General features: G+C 41.6%; 1 protein-coding gene across 11 annotated transcripts in view; it reads right to left on the reverse strand.

The window, feature by feature from the left end:
- The window catches only part of PTK2 (protein tyrosine kinase 2), a 262,366-nt gene that overhangs the window by 156,846 nt on the left and 84,851 nt on the right, over nucleotides 1-20,669 (reverse strand). For 10 of the 11 annotated variants that reach the window (XM_061172265.1, XM_061172261.1, XM_061172260.1 and 7 more), the window contains 2 exons: nucleotides 10,554-10,780; nucleotides 2,045-2,211 (listed from right to left, as the gene is read on the reverse strand). In XM_061172265.1, the coding sequence (XP_061028248.1) occupies nucleotides 2,045-2,211; nucleotides 10,554-10,748 (362 nt within the window). In that variant the 5' untranslated portion in view covers nucleotides 10,749-10,780. Of the gene's footprint in view, nucleotides 1-2,044; nucleotides 2,212-10,553; nucleotides 10,781-20,669 lie in introns of those variants that run through there. The other variant, XM_061172267.1, reaches the window with a different exon arrangement.

Here is a 20,669-nt window from a genome sequence, read left to right on the forward strand (position 1 = left end):
CTCCATGTTACATAAACCTGCTTTCATAATTTCCATCTGTTCATCTCTCTGTGCTACGTTTTGGGCAAATTTTCTCAGATCCACCTTCTTGTTTACTAAGTTTTCAGCTATGTCTAATCTGCTGCTTTATCTATCCAATGATTTCCAGAACTTCTGTTTTGTTCTTTTTCAAATCTGCTTGGTTATTTAACAGCCTCCTGTTCCCCACTGACACTTCAGAACAATCTGTATTAACCCTCACACTCTGGACGATACCACGCATGTATCAATGGTATCTCTGATCACATTTTCTTCTCTCATCGCCTCTACCGATGATCCATTCACCTTCACTCATCTTATAAGCCTAGCTACACTCTCAGAGTTTTGAAGATCACATTATTCCCATTGAGACAGGCATGTTGATTTTAAAAACCCACACTGTGAAGTCAGATAGCTAAATCCAAATCAAAACTGTGTCACAAACTATCTATGTGAATGAAGCTTAAATCAATTTTGTTGTGCCTCTGTTTTCATCTGTAAAATAAGGATAGCAAGTCTTTACCTCCTAGGGTTTGGGTAAATGAAATATACAGTTTACAAATATATGAATCACAAATAGCACACAGCTGGCACAGTGCCTGGCTCTTAACAGCCACTCAATGGTGACAATACGTCAATGTCATCATCTTCACCAGTATTAGCAGTAGCATCTTCATCGCCCTTCACTTGAAGAGGGTCAGCCAAATCTTCCTTACTTTTGAGGATCCAGGCTCCACTAAAAAAAATAGCCTACTCAATTTTACTTGAAATTAGGTAAAATAAGTTGGCTTAAAAGAACAAAAGCAAAGCTTGTATACACAGGGATCTACATTCAACACTTTACTGAGCACTAAAACTATTGCTATAATGAAGGCTGCCTCTGACATGTCTGCATAAACACAGAAGGTAACAAAGTTGTGTTGATTAAAAATACCTGGAGGTATTTTCAAGTAACTTTTAGATATTCTTAGTTTTTAAACACTTATTTAATTAACTGACCAAATAGATGGAAGTCAAATCTTTGCTAGCCAGTGATGAAAAGCAACCAAACTATACTCTCACGGACTATTTTGTTAGCTCGGTTCCAGCTATGTGATAAATTTGAAAATACAACTATATTTTTTGATAAACCGTAATTGGGTCAAGATTTTATTCAACTAAAGATTTACTCACCTAAACATGTTTGTTTTTCTTTTTAATCTTTCTAATCTTCTCAACTTAGATCCTTGAACTGAAAGTTACTGACATTTGAATGCTCTCTTCACTCTATAACCATCTTTACCTCTGCAGCATTATCTATAAAAACGGGAACCACTGTGGAAGAACCCCGTTCTATAAGTTATACTTCTCTCAAACGTGTTTTTAGATGTGTAATTTCCTACAAACATCTTGGTTTACTTAAACGTGAAAAAAATTATTAGGAGAGAACCAGGAAAAGGACAATTTATAGGGAATTCTTTTAACTGACCTTGAATGGTTTTAGTTTCATTAAGGTCAGTATGACTCACTAAGAGATTACTTCCTAATTTCAATGTTATGTGTGAACATCCAAGAGACGCTGACTCTCTTCGGTGGGCTGTGGATTACTGTACTGGGCACAATAAAGCGAACTCTGCAGCCCATTAATAAGGTAATTGGGTGTGGTCTCCTCAGGCACAGGGAGTCCTGCTGCACGAAAGGGTGCCAGCAGAACAGGAAGTACAAGTACCAGGGCTTGAGTCCTCCTCAGAGCAGAGGCTGGACAGAGCAGCACTGACAAGAGAAGTGTGAGGAGCGAAAGGGCATCACAGAAGAATGAGATCAGTCAGACGGCTCGAGCAAGTCCAAGTCAGTGGGGCCCCAAGACGGACTACACAGAAGTGCAGACGAGATCACTAGTTAATAATTACCGGCCAGCTCTATTTTACAGGAGTCCCAATGACAATCAGTGTGAAAATTAAGCATAGATAATCATCCTCTCGTGTGTGTCTCTAATATGCAAAACAAATCAAGTTCGAGTCACCCCAAAGTAGGTTTGTAATCTTACTTCCACTCCTCTGGTGGGTGTGCAAGTTCATACTTCTCCCTCACATTGGAGACACCCATATCCAAATGGAGCCAGTGAACCTCCTCTGACCGCAGGTGACTGAGGCGAAATCCATAGCAGGCCACGTGCTTTACTTTGTGACTGTCCACTATCTTCTGAATGATGCCCTAAAACATACCCCCCACAAAAACGACTGTTATAAACAAAAAACTGCATGCTAAAAATTAATGCAATGTTCATTTCTTTTAGTTAATTATCAGAAATCTTTGGTAAGAGTATCAATTTAAATAAATCACTTAATTTTACTTAGAAATCTTTTTTCACAAAAAGTACTTTTATGAACAAAGAAAAGTTTTTTAAAAACCACAAAAAGAGGCACTTCCCCTTTCTTTATTGATTTCTGCAGCTCCACCTCTGCGTCACCCCAACTCATGAAAGCACACGGCCACACCTCAGGTGGCTTCCTAAGAATGAGACCTGTGGAAGGTTATACTTTCTGAACCAACGATATTGTTGAGAACAGGCTGCAACCTTAATATCATTTTTTAAAAACACACATTTAGGAACATATAATTAAGGCCATGTTTCTGATAGTACTGATGACATATGAAAAGCTACTTCAAGTTAGGCCTAGCCACCTGCTCTTCGCTCTCTATAGGTTAACATGCAGCAATTCACAATAGCCCCCAACCCAACTTTTCTAACACGTGTGCCCCATGAGTTCAGAGGAGATGAAGGTGACCTTTGAAGGAGGGCATCAGGGAAGGCTCCCTAGAGAAGGCGGCGTTTACCCTGGGGCTGTGGAAAAGAAAAGTGTTAATTAGAACTGATTCTTGCCCTGTGCCCACAGAGATGTGTAAGTCGTGCGTCTATGTCTGTAAATGGGTAGCACACGTGGAAGACACCTTGGGAATACGATGGAGACCATCTGCCACCCTTAGGTGAGCAGGTGCTAATCACCATCCATTGCAATCTTCTCAATATTTTAGGACATTAATAAGGTTTTTTTTTTAATGATTCTCACATTAACATGAAAATGTCTATCATGGAAAATCAGAACTATCTACTAGAGAAAAACATCATTGGTTTTTAAAGATTAGCAATTAACTGAAGCTAACATATAACTTATAATGTAAGACACATCTTAAAAGTTCTGCACACACTAGTATTTATTATGGCACAATGCTGTTGATAATACAATTAAGGATGTCCCCAGCCCTACCCGTAAGAACAGATAAATAATAACATGTACTATATTCAAAAACTGTCAAGAACCAGCGAGTCCACACCACGGGCAGGACGTGTGCCGCACTCCTGTACCTGCACATGCCGACCACCCTTCCTGACTCCTCAATCCCCAGGACAAGGCTGTGCATCAAGCCCAGGAGAGCGGCAGAGGAAGGATGGAGGGAGGGAGCAAACGTGGCACCAGAGAGAAAGCACGAAAAAGAACCCGGCTGGAAGAGCTGACAACAGCTTCAGGAAGAAGATGAACTCTTACTGGGACAGGAGGCATGTCTGCAGCCTACAGAACTCCGGGGCAGGGTGGGGGGCGGGGGGGATTGGGGTGGTACCTGGGATGAGCATAAAACGTTTTTTTGGCTTCTGGATTCAAGGCCTGAATTTCTGACAGGGCCGCCATGAATGACAGTGCAGGCTGAACACCACCCAAGGGCATCCTGCCAGGGGACAGTGGGAGCCCAGATCCAGCCCCAAGCTCGCCTGCAAATCTTGTGCTCTGGGGTGCGGGATCTGCCTACAGGAAGGGCCATCTTTTTCTGCTAATTCTCTGAAAGGCGACTTGTGCAGCTTCTCCTTGCCAACATCCAAATCCCTGAGCTGCAAAGGACAGGCGCTGGCGCCTCTTTCAAACTCCCACAAAAGCGCCTTTGTCTCTCGCCCCCGCTCTGCCAGCTCACTCCCGAGAGCACACAGGCTCTAGTTACCCTGCTCATCTCCCCTCGATTCCACCTCACCCCCAGATCTTTGTGTCCTGGTCTGTCTACCCCTCCATGCCCAGATGTAGAGTGTAAGGCAGGGCACAACCATTCGTTATAGTTGTATGTGCCATCAACACCCCGGGAGAAACCCCATCTTCGCTGGGTGCCTGCCCTGATGACCCCTCGCACAGCACAGGTGACCCTCATGTCCTCTGACTCACGGGCACACACAGGAGCCCACCTGCAGAGAAGCAGTATCAATTAGAGGGGCTTAGTCCAAAAACATGGTGATGATTAGGGGGGGAAGGCAGGTTCCTAGTCTTGAAGTCTTGTGGAATAGACAGAGTTTTAGTCAGTTCACTTGATCGCACTGCCAGAAGACACCGGAATAATGTCAAGTCTGGGTTTGCGTAACCAGAGTCCCCAAACTGTAGGACCTGGTACCTAAACCAGGTTGCAATTTCACTCTCCACTGAACAATTAAGCAATAAACACAGGCATTCCCTTTTATTTCACTTTTTGCTTCTCCATGATGCTTCCATACTGAGTTCCGTCCCAGTCTCATTCTCTAATACTCTCATAAATGCCACTTCGGACTTAGTCTGGATAGCAGCCAAGATTATGAGTGGACAAGGTGCTTAAATATTTGATGCTAAATGTACATAAGTACTCAGTAAAAAGTACTGATAATTTTGAGAACCAACTATTTGGTTCTGAATAACTGAACAAATAACTTAGAGAACTAAATTTTTAGTGAGAAATGCAAACTCAACGCTACCATATGGAAACATTACCATTTCCATATAACACACACACACACGTTAGTATATGTGTATATTATTTCGGAATATGTACATTTAGAAAAGGGACTGTCTCTAGGGAGCTAAGAGGACAAGGGTTCATAATATGCCACTGATGGTATCCAAATTAAATTTAAATTTCTCATCCTGGCTTTAAAGGCTCATGACAATCTAGTCCTACAATACACAAAGCAACACTTAGCTACTCTGAAAACTCCTTTTATTCATTTATATCACAGCCCAGGCCTTAGAAATATACACTTTTCCTGATTAAATTCTCATGTTAGATATTCACAGTAAAGGATTCTTCTCAAACTTGGAAATAAAAGAAGCCAGTGTCTGCATCGTGCTTGTGTTTCATCAGGAACATAGCAATTCAGCCATTTTACTACTGGGAGATAGTTATTTTCTTTTCTGTTTCCTTGTTTTGGGGGAAAGGGAGGTGGAAATGCAAGTAATCCTGCGAGGAGCATCCTTCTAGCCTGTCGTCATACATACGTACAGGCACTGCTTAGAAACAGACGTGCTGGGTCAAGAGCTACTTAAAATATGACATTTTGGTAAGTACAGCCAAACTGTGCACCAACAAAACTATACCGATTACACTTGACACATAATGTGACAGACTGTCCCTCATCTCATACCAATAATGGATGAAATCAATCTTAAAACGTTTATCAATGTGATGGACCAAATTGGGGGGGGGGGGGGCGGGGGCGGGGGTTGCTGTTATAATTTACGTTTCCCTGATTGCTGACTAGTGAGATGAGGCTGTAATTGTGTTTGTTTCTGAGAGTTCTTGCTATGACTTTGCTCGGTTCAACCTGGCCACTCATCTTTTAGACAGCGCTTTGAAAAGAAGTGACCTTCTCCCCGGTGGAGAGCACTCATACGGCCGCGTCCTTCACATCCATTCACTCGTGAATGTGCACCCCTCAACTGTTCAGCAACCACCTAAAGGCCCGCTGCACGCCTGGTGCTAGCGACCCAATGACGATGAGATGCGATTCTGACCCTGAGAAGTCTCAGAGTTGAGCAGGAGGAGGACATGACAGTGAATGCATGCAGGAGAGTAATTCATCTGTGGGGAAGGTAAGGCAGGGGACGAGATGATAATGGACATTTCATATTTTTAGCTATCTCCTCACAAGCAGTTTGCAACATTTCTCCATTTATCACAAGAGGAGGTATCTGAGGTCACACGTATTGTTCTTAACACTGTTCGTCTCTTTACTTCCTCCTAAGAATTGATTTGTCTTTTATCCTGTCCAGGGGTTATTCTTCTCAGTGTGCTCTCTTTCAGATACTCCTTACATTTAGGAATCAATGGGTTCCTACCATTCTTCTCTGATCACACCTGTAGAGGTAGGAGCCTAGCATCATTCAGTTACCAAAACAAGATGCGGAAATCCAGTCCTGCTCTCCAACAGCCAGGGCATCACCTCCTGCTCTTGGTTCAGCAGCAGACGAGGGGCCCTCCTAACAGTCCTCAAGACAAAGCATGCACTTTTGTCTCGACAATCTATAGTCACTCTTAGTTTCTCATTGCTACTGTAACAAATGACCACAAACTTAGGGGCTCAGAATAACACAAATGTGTGACTTTCCAGTTGTGTAGATCACAAGTCTGAAATGGGTATCACTGGGCTAAAACAAAGGCATCAGTAAGGGTGTGCTGCTTGCTGGAAGCTCAGGATGGGTAACAAGGAGCCAGGCCCTGTAGGTCCTTGTGGGCCACTGGGGGAATGTGGCTTTTCTCTGAGAGAAATGGGGAGCTACTGGGGGTTTTGAGCAAATTACTGATTAGAAGACCAGCATGTTAGAGAAACGGTTCAGGAAGCAGAAAGTAAAAGTGGGTGACCGGTAGGATGGAAGGTCACAGGGCAAGACAGGGAGAGGAATGGGCTAGGGGCTCCTGAAGGACTTGAATATTCACTCCAAATAGAGAGGAAGGCATTGGAAGGTTCCGAGTGGAGGAGTGATGCGCTCTGGCTCTCATGTTAACAGGACCGTTCTGGCTGCTGGGTTGTGATGTCAGTTAGGAGACCACGTGGCTCCGAGAAAGGTGTGCAGTTGAGGTCCTAGGAGGTGGGGGATTCCAGGTACACTCTGAGGACGACGTGGACAGGATTAGCTAATGTATTGGATGCAGGGTCTAAGCAAAAGGAGTAAAAGATGATGCCAAGGGCCCTACTTAACTAAAAGAAGGGGAAACCCTTCCTCTGAAGCGCTGATGGTTCTTTCGGAGAAAGAAAGGCAAAGACAGAGAAGAGAGGGACAGATGCAGCTGGGCGGCATTAGGTCTTAAACTGAAAATGAAACAAATCAGCACGGGGTACAGTTGTGGACTAGGCAGAGCATGGCATGAAACCACAGCCACGGCTTTAAGAGCCTCTGAAGACGCACGAGGCCAGCAAGGGAGCCAGCCTCTCGCACCCCACTACAGTACTTCCCTCTGGGTCCACGCTTCTTCATGCTCTGTGATGTCATCTAGCCGTGTTTTCAAAGAGAGCCTATGGTATGAACTTCCTACCTCCTTATTTCTCTACAGATACCTTCACTCCATCTTTTTGTGACTGATAATGTATCTGGTATAGACTCCAGAGGTACAAGCGGTTCCCCAGAGCCTCTGAGGACACTGCTCCAATGTTATCCTGCATCCAGCATCGCAGATTAAAGTCTGATGTAAATGTTGTTCTTTTTCCTAAGTAGGAGACTTCTCTGGTAGAATCTGGATCTTCTCTATACCCTTATTATTCTGAAGTATCACTACAATGTTTCTAGATGACAAATCTTATTCAGCATTGTCCACCATGGGTTAATCTTGGCTCTTCTGCACTGACCCCACACTTATCTCCAGAGCTGCCTGAAGCATGGTACTGACACTCAGCTATGGCCAAGATAAGTGATGTTTGCGACCATGGGCTACTGATTATTTGGGGCAGGACACAACTAGCCTGCACCACTGTTTAGTAATCATAACTGGATTTCCAACTTGCACCTGATTTTGGTGGCACTTGGGCAGTTACACAGGGCAAGGCTGGCTACGGAGATGGAACGTGCCTCTGTGCCCATCTCACAGATCCCACCATAAAGAGGCCTTAGCCCTCCTCACACCTGGGTGCTGCACACATGGCCAGTGATGGCTGAGAGCATCCAAGGCCACGAGGCCTATGCCTGAGATGTCCAAAGCCCTTCAATGAGTACCGTTTTCCTACTGCTGCTGTATATACTCTACCTATTCCCAGTGGAGTCCTGTGAATCCTTTCAGCATCCTCTATACAATTAATGTATAATTAGCACAAATATGTAATAGGAGTGAAATCTATTAAAGCATGAGAAATAAAACCTCTGTAATGAATTATAACAAGAATCCAGATTTTTCCTGGTGAAAATAAACCTTTCAACTCCTCCAAAGGTCTGGTTCTTCTGCGTCAAGCAGTCTCTCAGATAATTACTTTCTATAGGGCACAGCTGTCCAGCAGAAATATAATGCAAGCTACATATGTTGTTTCAAAATTTCTAGCAGTCACTTTAAAAAAGTGTAAAAAGAAACAGGTGAATTCAATTTTAATGATATATTTTCTTTAACCTAGCATGTCAAGAACAAAATTATAACAAATTACTGATGAGATTTTACATTCTTTTTCATACTAAATCTCTGAAATCCAGTTGTATTTTTACACTTACAAAACATCAATTCACACTAGCTACATTCAAGTATTCAGCAGTTGCACATGGCTACCACATCGGGCAGTGCAGCAACAGAGTCTGAGACTCAATCTAATTATTCATCAACTCTGGATAACAATAAGCTACCTCCTTTCAGAAAATGGTTGATTTTTAGATCCACCCATTAATTAATTTACATGAAAATACTGCATTTTCAAATGTTACAGCAGTAGAAGGAAGTGGGTTATGAATAATACCCACCTGCCATCACAGTGACCCAGTACTATGTTGATTTCATGCTATTCCAGGAGAGGGCTGGGGTCAAGCAATGCCAATAGAGGTTTCTCTGCCTCATGTTGTAAAATCAATCATCAACTGCTAAGACTTGCTAATTTTCAAACATTTATCAATTACTGTGAAATAAAACAACTTGCTCTTTGGCCACACAGATTTGCTCATATTGATCTTCATAAAAGTTTAACAAATATGTTCTCATAACTTATGTATTTGTATCTGGTTTAAATTTTTCTTCACAATATGAATGTTTTGATGTCTGGTAAGATTTTAACATTGGCTAAAGGCGGACATGTGTCAGTGATCACTGGTTCTCTTCGTGGTATGATTCCTCTCATGTGCAGTACCTATGATACTAAAACCATGGCACAGCTGTCACGGAGTCCTTCCCAGGTGAAATTTCTGATATAATAAATTCTGAACATTTGCTAATGTCTTGTCAAATTCATAATCTTTGAAAGGCTCCCCTCCTGCACAAATACTCTGAAGTTTATTAAGGCTGATGCAATGGTTTAAAGAATTTCCTCTCTCATTGTATCCGAAATTTATAAAAACTAGAACATACCCTAACAGCCTTCCCATAAACGTTACCTTTACAAGGTTTCTCTCCAGTGACTGTGTTTATAAGGTTAAATATAAAACAGAACTATAGAGAAACTAGAAAAAGCCAGCAAGCTTCATAGAAAACTTGTAAAAAGAGACTACTATATTTCAAGTGTAGCACATGGATAGATACTAACACATGTTTCAATCCTAAGTGAATGATTCTCCTTTTAATAATTAGTCCGTTTGAATAGTCAGTATTACAGTATCACAGAGGTAACAGAATATTATATATAATGCATATGTAATATGTAGCCTTAAATCTAAACTCTACCAATCCCTTTATTATACTTAAAAATGGTTAAGGCATATAAGTCAAAGAGTACAAATTACTTTGTTTCTTTATTACTGAAAGCAGGGGAGATACATCTGATGGTCCTACACGCTGGACACTTGTCCTCCTTAAAGATGAATAGGGACTAAGTGAAAGAGCAGGAAGGAGGAGGGGTTTCTTCAACACTTGACCAAAGTAAACATCCTGAAAATTTACATTTTGAACTCAGTTTTCTGAGATCATAGTGCTCACTCCTCACTCTCAGCAACCTCTGCCTACACTGTGCTCCCCTCACAATTCTCTACCGCCCACTCTCATCAGCACCCAGAGGAAAGTGTGTCCAGCCACCTCTGACAGTCACACGCAGTGACACCCCTGTCGGCCCTCGTCATCTGCAACACCCCGAGAGGCACTGCCTGCACCGCACTGCAATTAAGGCCATGGGCATCTCGCCCACAACAGGCTGGAAGCTGTATGACCAGGACCTTTAATATCCCCAGAACCTTGCCAAGTGTCTGGTATATAGAAGATATACACATATTTTTTTTAATAATCTATCCTACCTGGAGTCATGCAAATACCTTCAAAATTACACTTTCTAGAAAATAATTTATTTCAACAGTATTAGAGACTATTTTAATTCCTTTGTTTCCTTGCATATTTCAAAGAATTTTTTTAAAAACAGGAGAGAAAAACAAGTCAATGGCATTATATGAATAAGATGATGCAGTTAACTATTTTTCTAAGAAATATTACGTAAATCAAAACTCTGGTCCGTCACATATTAACTCAATAAATACTATAGAGAAAAGTTAACATCTCTGAAATACGGGAATAAAAATTATTACTCCGCCTTTTTTTGGTATGTGCCATTAACATTTAACCTACATATACACTGAGGATGTGTCCTAGGAAAATGTACTTACCCTGACGTCAGTAGCATCTCCATGCCTGATAATACTGGCCCAAGTGGTTGGCTCACTGTTGCTTTCAAAATAATGAAAGACCTTCAACACTCGCTCCATGGCCCCAGGGGAACGTTCCACACCGGTACCCAGGTGAGTCTTGGTACTTGAATTCGGTGTGTGATTCAAATTTGGGTCAAGGTAAGCAGCTGCCATTATTCTGCTAGATGCTAGGTATCTGTCATATTCTGTAAAAGGAAAAAAAAATTTTCAGTGTACAATATTTGAAATCTACTGATTAAAATGTGTTTTGTTGATACTGACATAACAACACTGTTCTTTATTCTCTCCCTATTTTGTTATATGCAGAAGTTGAGCCTGAGGAGAACTGGGACCTAATCTACCAAGATAATCACTGTATTCCATCCCCTACCCCCTGCCACCCCCAGACCCAGAGCAGTACCTGATTCACAGCAGAATAATAAATATTGGTTAAGCAAATTATTAAAAGGCCAGGAACCCTATCTCAGCTCCATCAAAAATCACTGTGTTATCTGTAAACAACATAACTTAACACCACCCTCCTTTTAAATCACAGCCTTTAAATTTGTGAGAAAATCTCACTGGAGAGCCAAATATGTTAATTTCGCTGCCTACTTTTGAAAACTTTTATGTGAAATACAAGTTTTTTCTTCATACACTGAAAATTCAGTCACAACTGAAAACAAAACAAAACCAAAAAGCACATATGACTAAGTTTTTTAAAGTGTGATAGGGGACTCCCCTGGTGGCTCTGTGGTTAAGAATCTACCTGCCAATGCAGGGGACACAGGTTTGAGCCCTGGTCCAGGAAGATCCCACATGCCACGGAGCAACTAAGCCAGTGCGCCACAACTACTGAGCCTGCGCTCTAGAGCCCGTGAGCCACAACTACTGAGCCCGTGAGCCACAACTACTGAGCCCGCGAGCCACAACTACTGAAGCCCACGCGCCTAGAGCCCGTGCTCCACAACAAGAGAAGCCACTGCAAGGAGAAGCCCGTGCACTGCAATGAAGAGTAGCCCCGCTTGCCGCAATTAGAGAAAGCCCATGCGCAGCAACGAAGACCCAATGCAGCCAAAAATAAATAGGTGAATAAATAAATTTATTAAAAATAAATAAATAAATAAATAAAGTGTGATAGGAGGACGTCCATTTGAATGTGAGGGAGTAGCTCGGGCAAGACCACAACTCCCACTGAGAAAACTCAGAGAAGCCGGATTAGAAAACAACCCAGACGTGTGGAGCCCAAGACACTAGGAGGTGACACAGATGGAGAAGGAACAGGTCCTCAACAGCCGCCTTTCCCCAGAGGGCGTTTGCCAATTCTGGGCATTCAAGACCCTGAAGAGCTAAGGAAAAGGCACTAACACACACACACACACACACACACACACACACACACACGGTGCTATTTGTCCCTTGACGACAGCCACCAGTCCTGAAACCAAGCCCAGTGGGCACCTCCAAAGCAGAGGGAAGTTCAAGACACACAGAGGGGACGAGGGGCACAGCTGATTATATACACCCTCCTACCTTTTGGCAGCATACAGATGATCTGAACAGCATGATGAATAAACGATCTAACTGACATATAACATACTACACCCAACAGCAACTCACCTTTGCAGGTGAAATAGTTACTAAAATTGACCACGTGCTAGGTGAAAGCACAAGATTCAATAAATATCAAAGGACTAAAATTACTGAGAGTATGCTGTGTTGTGTCTAGCATTAAGCTGGACACCAACAAAAAGATAACTAGCAAATTCCCAACTGTCTGGAAATTAAGCAATGTATTTCAAGTAACTTATTAGCCAAACAAGGAACTCAAACCCTCAAAGGGTTTCTAGGGCGCTGAAAGTACTCCGTATGTCACTATAATGATGGATATGAGTCCTTATACGTGTGTCCAAACCCACAGAACGTACAACGCCAAGAGTGAACCGCCATGGGAGTGACGGACTCTGGGTGATTATGATGTGTCGTTGCAGGCTCATCAGCTGTACCACACGTACCGCTCTGGTGGGGATGCTGACAGTGCGGAGGCTGTGCACGTACCGGAGCAGGAGGTACGCGGGAAACCTCTGTACCTTCCCCTGAATTTTGCTGTGAACTTAGAACTGCTTTAGGAAAAATAAAGTCTTAATTTTAAAAAAGCAATCAATGTAATTCACCATATTTTCAGAAAGGAGAACCAGAGTTATCTTAATATATGCAGAAAAAGCAACTGATAAAGTTTACCAAACACTCATAATAAAAACTCTTAGCAAAACAGAAATAGGAAAATATTTCCTTAATCTAATGAAAGTATTAATACTGGTGGAAAAGAGTCCCTCCCCCCCGCCCCGCCCCCCAAGACTGGGACTAAGTCAAGAATGCCCAGCATTACCATCCCTAATTTGACAGTGTTCCAGAAGTCTTAACCAGGTTCCACAGGCAAAAAAGGGAGGTAAAACATAGGGTATGAAGGAAAGAATAAAACCATCATTACTCACAGACTACATGACTATGTATGAAGAAAATTTGTAAGAATCTACAGATAAACTAATGGAATTAATAAATGAATTTAGCAAGGTTGCTGGATCATAACAAAATCAACTGTACTTCTGATCATCTTAGTTATCTCTTTCGCTCCCCAAATGAGATGGTAAGGATGAATAAATATATTATCAATTGCTTCCTGAAAAGAAACACCACACCTCCGGAGTGGTCAGAAGAAATGATATACTAGTGATGAAGTGACGGAAAATCACTACAGTTGACCCTTTAACAACACCGGTTTGAACTGCCCACCGGTTTGAACTGACCCTTTAACAACACCGGTTTCAACAGTAAATAAACACTACAGTACCACACAATCCCTGGTTGGCTGAATCCCCAGCAGCGGAACCGCAGATACAGGGGAACACTTACACAGGGGGCTGACCACAAGTTATACGCAGATTTTCGACTGCGCAGGGGGCTGGCACCCTGGGGCCCACGCTGCTCAAGGGTCAGCAGGACACATAACAGTGAGCGTGTCAAGGGAGGAGCTAAACCAGAAACAACACACAATCTGGATATACCTCTGTGGCTAAGAATCAATGGCAACAATCCTTCATAAACCTTCAAAAAGTAGGCCTAAACATTCTTTAAAAGATAAACCATTGCTGTAATGTCACCAGAGCGAAGCAGTTTTCCTAAAACAGAATGTGTCAAAATCCAATCTGTGCTATAAACTCTCAAACTGGCAACATCTCCACCAGCGAGCCTTCCTTGACCCTTCTGGACAGTTCCGTGTGTGTGTCAGTTAACCACCACCCACTCCCCTGGTGGTGGCGTTCCAGTCTGTCTTTATGATGGGCTTGCAGATTCTGAGAGCCTGGCATCTGGGTCACAAAACCGTGGATTAGTCAGTTTGTGGGATGGTGTCCACTACGGAATGAAAAGTCCCAAGCGTTGCTCTCTGCTACACTGACTATTCTGTTTCCAAACAATTAACAGAATTCTCTGTTGTTCATGTGGTTCTCTATTTGTTTTTGACCCATGGCTAAAGCTGTACAATTGGGGCTGCCAACTCTCTGTGTCTCTAAGTGATAAAAGCCCTTCCCCATCCTTTACCAGAGAGGTAGGCTTTTATAGGATTTTGTAATTGTAGCCCTCTGTAATCTGTGGCCAGTTGTATTTTTTAGAACTTTTCAAGATTAACCAGTCATAGGCATCAGCTACTTATGCATACTACAGAATATCTTTTTCAAATAACTATCAAAGACGTGGAAATGAGAAGATTTTTAAAGTTGGCTTATTTACGTGGTTTAGACCCCTACTCTTCCAACTATCTGTGGTAAAGGACCAGTTTTAATTTCCAACCTGTCACAGACCAACACTTTTGTAAAATACAATAAAGAGGAATTTCTAGAAAAATGAAATTTCAAAATAAAAGCCTACAAAAGCCCAGCACGAAACTTCTATCATCAGAGTCAATGAACATAAAATTACTGTCAAGTTGCTATAGAGGTTTCTAGATGCTTACACCAAATTCTACCCTTACTTTGTCCTACACTGTTAACAGTTCCAGCACCAACCCCAGTCTGCTGGCCACAGTTGGCCGAGTCCAGGCTCGGGCACCAGGCTGCCTGGTACAGCAAGAGGCCAGTGCACTGGAATGGGAAATGGGAAAGCAGATGGCCTGTCAGTGGTGGCCGCTGACCTTCCAGCTTCAGGTCTCCCTTTCATTCACATACTAACTTCAGTGCCTAACTTCTTCTTTTCTTGGGACAAGGAGTGCAGTCCCAAGGCAGGTGTGAGGAAACAGGTACTAACAAACCTTGGCACTGACCCCAGGGCTCAGCCCACAATCCGATATAAATGCTCCATAAAACAGCACATACAGAAGAGGGAGAAAAGCACAAGGACCACAACGAGCATCCTACTCCAGAGCTGCCTAGTTTATATTCACTGTACATACTAAGATCCCACCAGGAGGGTAACCTCATTATGCTTGAAATAAGCCGGCCCTTTAATAAAACTTGAGATGCTTGCCAGAATATGAGAGAAGAAACAAAGAATGCAAATTGATGCAGCTACATTTTTTAAAAAATTAAGACATCAACAGGTTTGAAGAGTTTTTAAGAATTTGATAATGACCCTAAAGTAAATCCTTAAACAAACTAGACTAGTGTGAAAGTTTTCTTCTCCTTAATTTTGTTCTTTTACACAAGATTTGGGTTTATTTTCTCATAAAACATCTTAACCTGAATATCCTAAATGTCCTATAGTGATTTTACTAGACAGAGAAGCTAACGTTAAATTACTTAAATGTTTAATATTATAATAGCAATGTGTGGCTGTTTATATTTTCCAAACTCCCCCTTTCCCAATTCTCTTCTTCCAGTGTGACTTTGATACTCCTTTCAAGAGGCGGAGTCTACCTTCCTTCCCCTTGAATCTGGGTGGGTTTCAGACTAGGCTAAGATACATCCTAAGTTAAGTCCTAAAAGGCAACACCAAAAAAAGAAAGAAAGGAACCTAGGTTCCCGTGGCGCTCTTGGGATGCTCACTCACAAACCTGACCACCATGCTGTACAGAAGTTCAAGCAACCCAAGAAGATCTGAGCTCCAAGAACCACAGCCTGAGCTAAGCTTCCAGCTGACGGGCAGCGTCAACTTCTGAGCCCTGGGGCAGAGCCACCTGGAGTAGACCCACTGGCTCCCAGTCGTGCCGCCTCAGCCAACGCCACACAGGAAGAGACGCGGTGTCCCTGCTGAGCCCTGCCCAGACTGCACGTCTGAGCACAACGAATAACTCGTGTCATCTGAAGCCACTAAGTGCTGGGGTGACTTGTTTTCATCAATAGACAACTGACAGAGCATATGCTCAACTAACGTGAGCAGAGGCGGTTCTCGCTTCGAGTGGGAGTGGGAGACATCAAATGACTACCAAAAGCCATCTGAACAGTGTTTGCCTTCTTCTTCTCATTGTTAAACTAAAGATACAGACAGAGTGAGCATCTTTTCAATGCCTTGACAAAATGTCACATTCCTTCCTAAGTTTGGGTCACCTTCCTTTTACGTTTTATCCTCTGTACTTTCAGTGTCATGAAATACCTCCGAAAGTTCCTCTAATGCGAACTTTTTTGCCATGTCACTTCTTCAGTGACATCTTTTTTTGGTCACAACTATTTTCTTCATTTATGTCAATGAGACCACCTTTACTAAGTTCTTTTGGCTGCACATCTAGAATGTCTGGCTCAACAGCAAAGTCAACATTCCTAGAGTTGGCTGCTTTTTCTGTAACTCCATTTACGTTCAATTAGAATCTTGCAAAGTTATTTCCACAGTGTAGTAAAAGTTTCCGCCATACTGCACACCTATCACTCTGTTACTTCCTGCCAGGATGCCTGAATTTTTTCATTTGCTCAATCTCCAATTGTAGCATTAACAGCCTGTCCAAAGTCTGTCTATAGGCTTTAAAAGTTGAAACAACTCCTTGGTCCGTTGGCTGAATAATGAGATTACAGTTGCTGGTTCACACCACAGCTCCATGCACATCTACGACCCGGCTCATTTTGTTACAAAGTTACCATGTTACTATCAATATTTTCAAATCTTCACTTACACCCAGTTTTACTTCCAGTGTTTTCACTTTTTGTTTCAATTCTGTATTTCATCCTCCTTGGCCAATTTCCTCCTTTGATTAGCTATTTTTGTAAAATGTCACACGGATTTATCACTGGCAAACAAGGAGGCAACACAACTACACACTGCTGTCTGTGTATAAACTGAACAACAGATGCGCACTGACCAGTCACCGACAGACTTTGAGAGAAGTGACATGACCGGTCATGGATTATAATTCACACCTGTTATTTATGTAGTCATTGGTAAAATGGGTTTGTACTTTATGCAATTACTCATAGTTCACATACGTGGTAACCAAACTCTCAATCACTCTGTTGAGGAACTGGTACTTTTAACTGAACCACAGAAACTGAAATTTGTGCATATTGGAACTATACAAAACATGGACCACCTGTATAACAATTCAACTAATATCTTCACAGAAAATATGGTTTTCTTTATTTCAGATAATATGACAATTATGTAAATAGACACTTTATTTGAAGTATCACCAAAATTTTTAATGTTATATTCCTGATAATATTCAACATTAGTCTTTAACATCAACTTTAATTTCTAACATCTCTAATTAACACTGAGACCGTAAGTCATTGGTGAATAATTTTTGGAGACTTAAAAAAAATCCTAAGGAAATCAGGAATGGCAAAATATAACATATTTGTTTTACAAAACCCAAATTAATAAAGTGCTGATAAGATAAATGTATTTCAAACTGAAAGTTAAGAGCATTCAGAGTATCATAACCTACTTGTGTATATTCAAACTCAGCACATCACGCACACTCACCCACAGGGAACTGAAGCCGCCTTTCCTGACAGTCGTCATGTGCTCTAAGGCAAAGTTTGATAAATCAGAGCCAATCAACCAGAGATCATGTTAAAACACAAATGTAAAGATGCTGCTTAATAATTTTCATCTTCTCTATTCCAACAGAATAATAACAACATTTAGTAATAAGAATGGATAAACAAATGTGGCACCTCCATAGAATAGAACAGAACAGTATTCAGCCATAAAAAGGAATGAAGTACTGACAATGCTATTGATGCAACATGGATGAACCTTGAACACATTATGCTCAGTGAAAGCAGCCATACAGAAGGCCACATGTTGTACGGCTCCATTTACATGAGCAGGCGGAACAGGTAAATCCAGAGAGACAGGAAGTAGGTTAAGTGGTTGCCAGAGGCTGAGGGGAGAGGAGCAGGGGAGTGACTGGTAGCAAGTACAAGGTTGCTTTTCGGGGGGATGTAGTTGAAGAGTGGTGATGGCTGCACAAACTTGTGTACACAGGTGCCCACTGAACAACGCGGGGACTGGAGCACCAACCCCCCGCATACTTGAATATCCATGTGTAACTTCTGACTTCCCTAAAACTTAACTGATAATAGCCCACTGTTGACTAGAAGCCTTACCGATAACATAAACAACACATATTTTGTATGTTACATGTACATCTACATATATTTTATGCCTTTGGGACATACCTTTTTCTTAATTTTTTCAATATTTCTAGGCTACAGAATTCATCTGTGAATTTTTTCAAATTGTCACAAATCTCCAAAAAATTTTTCCAACATATTTACTGAAAAAATTTCGCGTATAAGTGGACCTGCGCAGTTCAAATCAGCGTGTTCAAGGTCAACTGTAAAATTAAAACCACTGAATGGTACACTCCAAAATAATAAATTTTCTCAATTTTTAAAATTGATTTTTTTTAAGTACATTTTTCCATGGCTCCAAATTTTTAAAAACCAACAATGCTAACTGTTGGCAATGATGTGGAACAACCTAGAGCTTTGATACAACTGCTGGCGGGAGTGTGATGTGATACAGGCATTCTGGGAAACTGTTTCTACTACAGGTGAAAAGATATATACAGTATTACCAACCATTCCACTCTTAAGTATATGCCGAAGAGAAACACACGCACATCTTCACCAAAAGACACATGCAATATTCATGGCAGCGTTATTCATAATAGTTCAAAACCGGAAAAACCCACATAGCCATCAATAAAATAAACTGTGGTGTATTCTTAAATGGAAAGCCACATAGCAATGAAAAACGATGAGCAAGTGCTACATGCAACAATGCGAATGAATCTCACAGACGTTATGATAGGCAAGACAACACACAAAATTCAAAAACAAGCAAAACCGAGTCATGGTGATAGAAATCAACTCTGGTTTCCTTTTCAGGGATACTGACTACAAGGGGCCAGGAGGGAGGCTGCTGGGAGCTGGTAACATTCTAAACACTGACATGGAAGGTGGCAGTAAAAACTGCAGCAGGCTACATATGATTTGTGCACTTTACAGTATGGATGCTATACTTCAGTTATACATCTTTAAGACTCTTATCTAACAACTGATCAACCAAAAGCAACACGCAATGCCAGAGCGCACTGGCTAAAATTAATTGCCTGAGCCACAGTTACAAATCCAGCAAAGAAGCAAATCACACGGGCACATTTTATAAATGCCAACTGTTCTTGATTTTTGCATTTCTGCCTCTGCCGCTCTTTTAATTGTACATGCACGTGCTATTCTGTAAAACAAGTAAAATGTGTGATGCCTGCAAATATGAAATTACTATTAATTTATCATCTTCTATGAAAGGAGCTCTTAACTGCATTTATGATATATGGACATACACATGCACATGTATGCATACTGATGACAGATGCCTTCAAGAATCTATTGAAAAACATGGACATGTCCTCCAGAAAATGCAAAGATACTAATAAGAACAAATTTTTGTATACGATTGCAAAGTTCATTTTCCCCTAAAACTCATACATGGACCCCAGCTTTGAGATCAACAGTCCAGCCGGTACCAACATTCATTACAAATAATCTAAATTGTCACTTACTTAGTGGCTCTACATGCAAGGCACAAACATACATGATCTCATTTCATTTCATTTTCACCACGACTGTTAGAGGTGGGTGGTACTAGCTCCGTTAGGCAGGTATAAAAATCTAAGATGAAAGACACTCTATATTCCAGGTTGGATTGTGACTGAGTGAGACTGAAGCTCTGAAAAACTCTTTCAGTCCAGGTACACTGTATATCTAAACACCAAGGAGCCCATCAAGTCCAGCCTAACAACATTCTCTGCCCCTAAAATCCTAAAGCTCAGTGAAGCAGTCCATTTTCTCAGCATGCGCGTACACACACAACTGTCCACTGCTGCAGTCCCAACAACACTAGCAAGCACTAAATGGAGACGATGAATAAAAGAATGAAAGGAAGAACGCTGTCTAAAGCAGATTCCACTCCTGCACAGGGAATCTCGGGGAGAAAGCTTGTGCATCACCACATCTTGTCACGATACTTCTGCAACTTCTCTGGGGCTGATTGGCCATGGGTGGAGTCCATAATAGGAGGAAGGCTATTTCCCTGTCTTTCCTGGTGTCATTCAATAAGCAGCTACTATGATGAAAAAGAACAGATGGCAGTGTGGCTGGATGGAATGTGTGCCTGGGTGAACCTGGGCCACATGACACAATCCCCCACAGGTCTCCTGGGAAGGGCAACACTAAGGACTATCTCCCTGGAGCCAGGCTGACTCCTCATTACTACTGAACACCTTAATCATGATAGACTTTCGCAAACACTTCTTTTTTACTAAGTGTATCAATAAATCCCCCAGATGAAAGAAACATGGTTAAAGTATTTTTCCGTAATATTATTTTACAATTAAATATTTAAAGATGTAAATTAAAATAGAACTTATCAAAGCAGATGTTAAATATCAATGTAGAAAACCTACATTAAATAATTTCTTCAGCACTTTAGTGCTTATAAGTTTATATCTAAATGTACCTCATATAGCATCAAAAAGATGTGCTTATTTAGGAAAAGACTAACTCAAGAGGAGTCCTTCAAACAGCAGGAAAGCCATGACACTCTGATGGTTCCACTCACTCATCTGATTCATCTCATCCACACAGCAACTCTGCACGGTAG

Source organism: Eubalaena glacialis, chromosome 17 (genome assembly GCF_028564815.1).
Source record: "Eubalaena glacialis isolate mEubGla1 chromosome 17, mEubGla1.1.hap2.+ XY, whole genome shotgun sequence".
In the NCBI taxonomy this organism is placed as follows: domain Eukaryota; kingdom Metazoa; phylum Chordata; class Mammalia; order Artiodactyla; family Balaenidae; genus Eubalaena; species Eubalaena glacialis.